The following is a 10,163-nucleotide window of genomic DNA, read 5'->3' as shown; positions in this document are numbered from 1 at the left end:
CCGATTGCGAATAGGCGTTACAAACAGTTTTAAGGCACACGTTAGTAATTCATTCACATGAACTAAATTTACCTGTGTTCAAATTAACATTAGACATTTCCAAAATAGTTTGGTTTGTCAATCTTTAAGCTTATGACTATAAGATAAAAGAAAGTGTTAACACAATTCGTCATATTTGGATGAAAGACATAACGAGAAGTCCAGAAACTCCATTATCAGAATGAAAGGAAACATTTCTTCAAAAAAATCCATCTAAACAATGCCATGTCTAAAAATCAAAAACCCTTTCTGCCTATGGTATACTCTTAAATACCATTTTGCGAAATATCAAATATCATAGATTCATTGTAAAGTTCCTGAATTTGTGCCGAACATCTGGAGTGTTTTTGTGTAATTTTGTGTGTGGTTTGATCTAATAAAAATTAAACAAAAATCAGTTTGACCTTCAAACAATTTCAATGTCACCCGGACGTGATATAAAGCGAGCCAAAGCATCGAAATATGATTTTTCTTCTTAACAATGTTTTTTTATATATAAAGGAATGGTATCGATTTATGCCGATAAAGTCATTTAATCCAATTTATTTGTCTGCTTTCAGGTCGATGTAGCCTAGCCCTGAAAATTGGACATGCATTAGACAATCAACATTGCCCGTGAAATTGTATAAATAACGCTCATCGACGATCACACTTCATCATGCCTCTAAATATCACAGACACATCCGTCGTGTTCAATGGCTCGGTGGTGGATGCGGGAATTTTCCTTCGGCCATGGAACACACTTGAAAAGGCGATATTTGGCACTTGGCTCACTATCTCTATGATGTTTTCACTAATTGGGAATTTATTGGTGATCATTGTCGTTTTACGCCATAAAGGGATGCAAACTCGCACGAACATGTTTCTGGTAAACTTAGCTATTGCCGACTTCCTAACGGGATTACTTTTAGCCCCGTTCTCGCTAACAACTTTAATTAAAGACAGGTGGATATTCGGCGACACAATGTGCAATGTGAATGGCTTTTTCAATAGTGTTTGTTTGATAACGTCCATCCATACAATGATGTATATAAGTATACACAAGTACGTCTCTATCACTAGACCTTTAAGCCGAATTCTAAATCATTGGAAAATCCTTATAATGTGTCTGACAGCCTGGTTGTGGTCAATAACCTGTGCTGTTTTGACGTTATTTATTCTAAGTCAAGTCGAAATAAAGCCGGGGGCAATGCAATGTGGACCTAAATATCCGAAGACCAAAATACACTACCTTCATCATGTGATAATTACCGGGTCAAATATCGTTATCCCATTGGCGGTGATGTTGTTTGCGTACGCGCGAATGTACTGGGAGCTCAGGAAACACGCGATACGACTCCGTCAGAATACAACGCTGCACTCGGATCATATATTAGGTATTTTTTCTTTACAAAATATCGCTAAGTAATCTGCGGTGATAGATAAATGCGTTTCTTGTATATTTATGTGTTTTTCCTGAACCGGAATCAGTTTCCTGTGTAAATAACCAGTTATACGCTAGCAGATTTTCAATCTAAAATTCAACGGTTTTGTTACAATCGACCTTAGAAATAGTTTATATTAAAGTCGAGTTTGTTGTTATCTGCAAAATGATTTTCACAATTAATTATAAGATTATGTAATGCAAATATCCCAATGAACTTCGAAATAAAACAATGTCTTCCCTGGCTGGCTCACACACTGTCCTGAATCAAATCAATAAGGCCGACATTTTGTTCAGGGATATTATCATGTAATAGATATATTGAGAGTTAAAGAGAGATTCAAATAAATGTATTACTGAAAAATACTTACTCGTTTATTTATTGTCTCAGCTATTTGAATATCTATATATAAAGCATTACGTATGATGGAAACGTTACAAAGAAATTACAATATCAATTACCAGACAGTTAGACATTCACATGTAGAGGTCCTTCTATTTCTTAGCTGAGAGTTAAAGAAAGTGTAAAACTATCCATTAAGCATTGAATATGTAAATCAAACTATGAATATTCGAGTCAGGTCTTATTAAAATAATATTCTTCTTGATCAAATTCATATGCTATTTTAACATTTTGGAAAGATCAACATTAGTTACAATGCGTTGTTAAATGTACAGAAAGCTTACCTCGCTTACAAGCATTTCTTCTAGAAAGCAATACTCGCATTTTGGACAGTTTAATTAATATCTAAAAAGTCTACTGTAAATTGCCTTTGTCTCTCACATGATTAAGAACACGGTTTAATTTTGCATATAATGTTTTTCACAAAGGTCAGCAGATCCAGGTTACAAAGACGCTGTTTATGATCCTTGCGTGTTTCTTCATCTGCTGGATTCCCTATGCCGTCTACTCGAGCTATGTTTCAAACATCAAAAACAAAAACGAGATTCCTGTGTGGACTAATCCACTTGTACGTTTATGACATTGCATCTTTTTAATTGTAAATATATGACATATAGTCCCATAAGCCTTCTTACTCGAGCTGTATCTCATTTCCTCAACATCAATAACAGAAATGAGATTCCTGTGTGGACGCGGTAGCGTTCAACGTATAACTTTGTTCATGTTATGTCCATTTAACGCATGTAAACTTTATTCTTCTACATATGTCATATTTCTACAACAGATGATCAGGCAAACTGTTTCATTTTGTACAAACAAGTAGTTTGTATCTTAGCGCATTTCCATATTCATGATATCATTGCAGGCGTACTGTTTCATGTATATGAACTCTGGATGCAATCCAATAATCTATTGCTGGAGAAGCAACACGTTCAGAGAGGGGTACAAGCAGATCCTTTGTCAACAAAGTAACTTCGTCGTCAGTGATGGTATGTATAAGTTCGCCAAAGTAATGTGTAACTCCTTTCCTTACAATTCTTAAGACATGCGAGTGTTGATATCAAGTCAGCTCAACGTGTTTTGTTATAAATGTGCAGACAAAGTAACGAATTCATCTAGGTGAAACATTTATACGAAAAAGAGTTGATTTATATATTTCCAAAACTAAAAGAAAGCAAATGCAACCCAAGCAGATTTTGCAGATTTTCTTTCATACAAACAACAATTGGTTTATGATTCAATTTTAGATCTTCTAAAATGTTTGTTTTTTATCGTCGTGAAATTTTGTTTAGGACATAAACTTGCAGCATAGTATTTATATTCTGAGTTGAATAAAATTATTCATGTGACTGTCATAAAATGTCTAGAACCCAGAACATTCCACAATTTAATGTTTTGAATTTGCATACATATTCATTCAGTTTAGATGTAACTGCGAAAAAGAGTCGATTTATATCTTTTCAAAATTGAATGAGAGAAAATGCAACACTAGCTGTTTTTCCAACTTTGCAAATTACAAACCAAAACTGTTTTGATGGATAAGTTAAATTTAGATCATTAAAAACATGTTTTGATCTTTGAGAGATTATGTTCAGGACATACAATAACAGTATTCACATTCTGCTTTCATCATTCGCTATAAAACCAAACCCTGCACGCTTCCATTGTGTTTTTTATTAAATTCATTCAATAATTGTTTTATAGTTAAATCTCAAATGTTGTGTTTACATATAAATATAATCGTTATTTTATTTGAATGTTAAAATGCTTCTTTGTCTTTAAGTGTTATCTTTTTCAAGATGTTCCCTACCACTATCCTGTATATTTGTAAATTTTAAACAATAATAGCTGCTTAACTATTTGTTCATTGTTTTATCTTCGTATACATTTTTTTATTTGTCGTTCTCAGTTATTATACAGATGTGTTTTGTTTTCTTTCTTTAGTGTGTTTCGAAATGCTTACCAATACTAAACGCCCCTCACCTGCTCATTCAGGTAAATGTCTGCGCTTATTGTTTAGTTTTAATTGCATTTACCTGCGTATTAAAGTCCACTTGTTGTGTTGGTCAAGCATTATGTTGCTGATCAATATCCAACTATTGTGTGAGAAAAGGCAAAGAAGTCCTTTATGTGCTCCAATAAGTTATCAATGTATCTATAAATGGACACCGTACAATCAGAACATTTGTCCACATTTGTTCACAAAATGCAACTATGCAATTCGTACGACCATATTTCGTTAGTCAACTCCTGAATTATCAGTTTACCTTCATTTTAGTTTTAGTATTCAACCAAACATTTTGCCTCGACTAAATTACTATTAATTCAGTGTCTGGTGTGTAGTTTTATGAAGATGGTACGTTACAATATTCATGTAACACGAAGGAAACAGTACTTGAGCAAATTTCCGACGTGACTTATTTGTGCACTCCTCAGACATAGTCATAGTTGATCTTTCAATATTCATTGTAAGCTTGAAAGGGGGTTTATGTTTAAAATTTCAACTACGGGACTTGCTTCTGTAGTTTTTTTTTCATATAAATATTGTTAAGATCCTTTGCGTAAATGAACAGGTATTATTACTTGAAATGTTTTTTGAGAAATTAGCTATAAATAAATTATTGTAAAATTGTATAATTATGTTTTCCTGTAATGTCACAACCAATATTTATTCTTGGTTTGATTATACTCGAAAAGCAAGTAGAAAAAGCTAGATATAAAACATCTTGCAACCTGCTATCAAGCAAGGTATGACATAGCAGCGATCAATATTAACCATTTAAGTGCTCTAACGTAGTGTAAATATTTATTTTTTTAAATGCACTCCTTGTATCAATATCTATCTGAAAAACTACAGAAACAAGCTCAGTAGCCGAAAGTTAAAAGATAAACTCCGTTTAATGGCACAGGGTAAACGCCAAAGACAAAGAACACAAAAACAAACAGTCACAAACCAGAAACATGGAACAACAGCACAAAACTCCACAAACAACACAGTACATATATACAATATAAAAAAATATGTGTCTTTATCAAGGATTGTAAGGTACCGCCTTGGAACGGTCAGTAACATGTAAATTTACTTGGCGTTTAAACCTTGAATCATTCCATATTAAACTATTTCCTAACAACGTGTCCAAAACGTGTTCAAAGTTTGCATGACCGAGTTGCACAAATATTTACGTGTTTATTATCTCAAAGTTCTTGTTATGCTCTGTCAAATTAAGATCGATTGTAAGAATAAACCATTGCAATTTAAATGTTTTTACGCAAAATTATTTAAATTAGGAACTTTATGCAATGTGAGGTTTCACAGATCTTTACTTGTCGAATTAGGTCGTTTGGCAGTTCCTTTGATTCGTACAGCACGCATTGACAGGCTTTTTATACCATCACCAAAGGGACCACCGATTTTCATTTGTCGAACTGAGTCAAACTGGGCTTCGCCCCATTTCTCATATCGCTGTAAACAACAAACACTTATGTGATGGTGGATGCTGATCAGCAAAACTTTGAATCTTGTTTAATACTTAACTGAATTTTGAAACGAACATTATCGGAAAGGGTCGTGAGCCATAATAAGATGTTGTTGCGTCTTGCCCTGTAACATATCGTTTTGTATATTATGTATTGTAGAATGAAATGTCTTTTTCCTTGTATGCCTTGGAAAATACAAGAACATGCCGAAAAACCCAAATCAGTGAAAATAAAAAGAACACTTTTTGTAACTCCTTATTAGTCACCTTGAGCACTTTTATATATTCATGCCAATAGGTGTATCAAAATAATTAAGTGTAATGATGTATATGACTTACATGTTCCAAATCCAAAATCAGTTGAGTGCATGCCAAAGTGTTGCATGCATGGTGTTCTTTAGTTTAGGTAAAAGGTTTCCTATCAATGTTGTTCATAATTTCCAGAATATTAAATGTATTGAAATGTCCATCACCTTTTAGGTTAGACAAGCCCACTAGCATAACATGTAACCAAAACCCGCTTTTAAGGCACTAGTATCACGGCTAAAGACTTAACGAGAGACTAGACACAAACATTTCACTTATGTCGTAATTAAAAAGAAATGTTTGTGTTGTACTGTCAGTTCTACACTGTGGGTTCAAACCAGCTTAAAAGCGCTCCCTGTGCCTAGTTTATAGTTATGACTGCCGAACCATTCAGTCAAGAACAAGAACCATTAATTATGTTAAATGGCAAATCGATACATTTGAAAATTATTACGCTAAACTTTTTGAGATGACGATGTACTCTCAAATGTGAAATGTATTTTTTATCAAAGTTCCTATCAACAAGATATACTATGACACGCGTGATTAGTATTTTTTTCTCAGCCGTACGGGTTAGACCCTATGCACTGACTTGAAAACCACTGTCGGCAGCGACACTTCCATACTGGCTGTGGAAGGACAGGCCACCTTTCGATTATAGTAGAAAATTGATTCATATATTTGGCCAAAAGGTCTGTCGTTCTCATTACCTTGTGACAATGAACTTCTTGAACGTTTTGCAAAGTGCAAAAAAATAAAATCAGTATCTAGAAACGCATTTGATAGGAAGGACATACAGGGTGTCCAACTTAAAATTCGGATTGATATATTTTGTTTACTTGCTGTGTGATTAAGGCTGCATATACTTCGAAGGGGGGGGGGGGTGCTGTTTGGTATACATGATATATGGGTATATAAACTTAAAGTTAAATTACAAGTTTGCATGCTATTTTATTGTATTGGTATTTTGATAGATGTGTTACGTTTTATTCTTGCTAATGTTCAAGGCGCAAGGTGGTTGATGTTTAATTTCATACATATCTAAAGAAAAGAAAATTAGCGTTTCCTATAAACATAGTTTTATGTCATAAGTTTTGTTTTGGAAATGAGGTTCATTTCTTATTTTTATGAAAATGTAGAGTTTTAGAAATATTATCTCTTTCGAAATATTGCGCCTTTACAATTTCGAATATGTTGTACAATACAATTTAATTAAATTATGATATGAATTCATTCTGTGTTTCAAGCTGACTGTTTGCGGTGTTTGTTTTATGGAAACACACTGAATGGAATTCGTAATTGGATTTTAATCTGGATCTTTTAGTTATTATGCAAGGAGTGTTTCTGATGAGACTACCATTTACTAAATGAACTGTACCGTTCTGCAACAATTAACCATTTATGTAACTTATACAACTGAATTTGATGCAGAATATCGGTAGTAATTATTTTAACAACATTTTCGATACTTGTTATTTAAAACTTTATTTAGTTTAAACTGGTGATAGGTTGTTGTTTTTCTGCTATTTCAGACAGAAAAACGACCTTTATTACCTGGTAAAGAATGCAAAAATGAACTATAGTTTGTAACCAAACGTTCTCTATATATATTGCACGCACATAACCCGTATCGGTATCGGTGAATGGAAAATAACTTCTAACTATTTCCTAGTTTCACTTATTTTATTATAATCACCAATTTGTAAAAAAATGTACAGTAAACTGTTTTGTTTGTAGAGTTATTTATGCATCTCTCAAATTTACACTATTTCTCCTTTTAGACAAATCAAACCTCACAATGCGTTCGTGTATATGCCAGAGTATTTTATCGAGGTATCTGAGAAACCGCATCTAGTTCATTGATTCAGAAACAAATTGTAGTCGCTTGATGATTTAATACATAATTGCTTTATGCACTGACCATACCATTAGGCTATTTATATCTAAGAGAAAGAGCAGCTTTAAATTTGATTTCAAGTTTGGCCCTCACCGGACATTTAGCTCAAAGTCGGAAATGTTTCATTTAGAAAAAGAATAGTTGTATTCAGAACGAAAATGAATGTATGAATATTTCAAAAAAAAAAAATCGGTAATCAGTTCGATTGGGGGTCATGTGTACCCGTAATGCAACACATATGTGTGGCCAAGTAAATGGGTACAGTTCTATTCTAAAAACATTGCCATTGACATTTGATTTCAATGAATATTGTTCAAATTTCAGATACTATACGGGATGATGATTCGCCGAGTATCGTAAAGAGGCAAACAACGCTTCTTTACCACTCGTTTAAAAACCTGCGACACTCCCTGCGGAAATCTTCTAAAAACTCAAGCATAACATATATTGATAGACGCTACACCATTCATGTTTCTAGTCCAACACATACGCTACTCCGCAGGGCCACTTCCAGAACCGCGACGGGTAGTTCCATTATACAGAAAAACGGGTCTACTATTATAACTAAAAATGGCAAAATCATATCCGTGCGTAGAGATATAGACAGAATGAAAAGAGACAAAAGTTTCAACGGATATGATGACCTTAGAATGAAACCAGCCATAGAAGTTTCAAGAAGTTTATCAGACATAAATATGTTGACCAAAGAAAGAATTGAACTTATAAAATTCCCTAAAAGTGACGACAGTATTCATTCAAAATTTCTCTCACCTCCTGTGGTTCAGAATGGATTAGGTTTTGGACATTCTTCATTGCGAAAGAAAGACCATGTTGACAAAACCGAATCAGATTTTTATGCCATACGCAACAAAGACAAACCAAATGCATCCGATAAATCACAATTAAACGGGCATCAAGGTTGTACAGAAATGTAACATGTTTCAAAAAGTGACAGCATTGCACCTTTGCTCTGCCCTTCTTCCTCAACTATCTCTCATTCTGACAATGTGTTGAATGAGTAATCTACAAAGCCTAGATCGTGGCATTCACACGACTGTTTGAGCAAAAGCACGCCCTTCGACGTAACTCTCACGAGATACCTGTCAAAAAGTGTTTGTTGTCTGGAGAGTGATACAAATGAAACGCAAGAGAATGATGGGCATGTTAAAGAGAGTACCGATGATATTAAGGGTGCTATTACTACAATTTCCATAGATAGAAAGGGAGGACAGACCAATGAGCATTCCTAGCTGTTTTAGTGAGGCAGCTGTGTCCATTTATAAAACTTCATACCAGGTGTCCGTTTTATATACGTAGGTGGCGTTCCAATCAAAACGTAGTTAACACGAATTTAGTCTGAAATAAAGAATGAAACACTCAAGGTTTAATGGTTGAAGTTTACGTTTGATTGGAATTACTTTTGAAATAGAAATGTTGACACAAAAATGAAAATAACTTGTATTTTGATGATGTGTTACAAGAAGTATTTTCTAAGACAATACTAGCCCTGGTTACAATTTAGTTATATGATTATTAATCATATTTGCTATTGGCCAAGTAAGATATTTTGCATTTACCTTTTATATAATATATTAGAGCTAAACTTGCGTTTCATGTAACGGACTAGTTGCGTTCAATTCAGCAAAGTTATATGTGTAGTTAGTTGCCTGTTTTTAAAAAGAACTAATGCCAAAGTTTTATTATAGCGATTGTGACGATTGCGACAACTTTTAACTTGTGACCATAACTCTGAACGTTATTTCAAGACATCTGCACGCAAAGCACTGTGCCTGATATTAATGAACATACGCATATGTTAAGCTTTAGTACAATGGATAATACAAAGACAAGCCAAGTTGCCTAACAAATTGACGGTAACCCCGTCAACACATAATTAATTTAATCACTTTAGTAGAAGGAACTGTAGAGTGTTGTGCTTTGCCAACTGAGAGAATTGGTTAAGCGTTTGCATTCCCTTACTGTACGACATACACTACATTTCATATATGTGTTGTTGTATCGTTAATGTATTGATGCTGTTTGAAGGTATACACATTATTGTTTTTGATTGACCTTTATTTTTTATTTGTAAATAACGTTTTGTTAATGGGTGACATTTACAAAGCAAAATTTAATGATTTCCTCCTTAAAAATAATTTATTTGTACACAACAAAGCACCACAATGTACAATCCTTAAAGAATATTTCACTAAAGTGTGATTAATGTGGTACCTAAGACATCACGAAAATGTCACACGCACGATCACAAAAGACAGAACACACAATAATCGCCATGGACCCATTTCATTTAGGAGTCTTAATCATAAAAACTGATCCTGTTGGAATTTAACTAATTGGAAATGTGTGATTTTTCTTCATTCCCAACTATGTTTCCACTTAATGATTATTCTTACACGATAATAAAAAAATGACGGATTAATGACACTTCAAGCATTTAAATTTGTAACAGATTCTTTTGTATTATGTCATTTGTTTATGTATATTTGTATATTACAATTATCCATATACACACTGTTGTAATAAACTACTGTATATGTATATATGTTTTGCTCTCCAACTTGGAGGAATAAAAGATATATATCTATCTATCATCCTAAA

The 10,163-nt window shown here is 33.6% G+C and overlaps 1 protein-coding gene across 1 annotated transcript; it reads left to right on the top strand.

Annotated features, from left to right (window-relative positions):
* The first annotated feature begins 649 nt into the window (after positions 1-649).
* On the top strand, positions 650-8,920 carry LOC128226663 (beta-2 adrenergic receptor-like). Its single transcript, XM_052936671.1, has 4 exons — positions 650-1,415; positions 2,294-2,433; positions 2,731-2,854; positions 7,869-8,920. The coding sequence occupies exons 1-4, from the start codon at positions 698-700 to the stop codon at positions 8,477-8,479; spliced, it is 1,593 nt and encodes a 530-aa protein (XP_052792631.1). The 5' UTR covers positions 650-697; the 3' UTR covers positions 8,480-8,920.
* Positions 8,921-10,163: the final 1,243 nt, after the last annotated feature.

The sequence above is a fragment of the Mya arenaria genome, chromosome 1, assembly GCF_026914265.1.
Source record: "Mya arenaria isolate MELC-2E11 chromosome 1, ASM2691426v1".
NCBI lineage: Eukaryota > Metazoa > Mollusca > Bivalvia > Myida > Myidae > Mya > Mya arenaria.
This window is presented reverse-complemented; position numbering and strand designations above follow the sequence as displayed.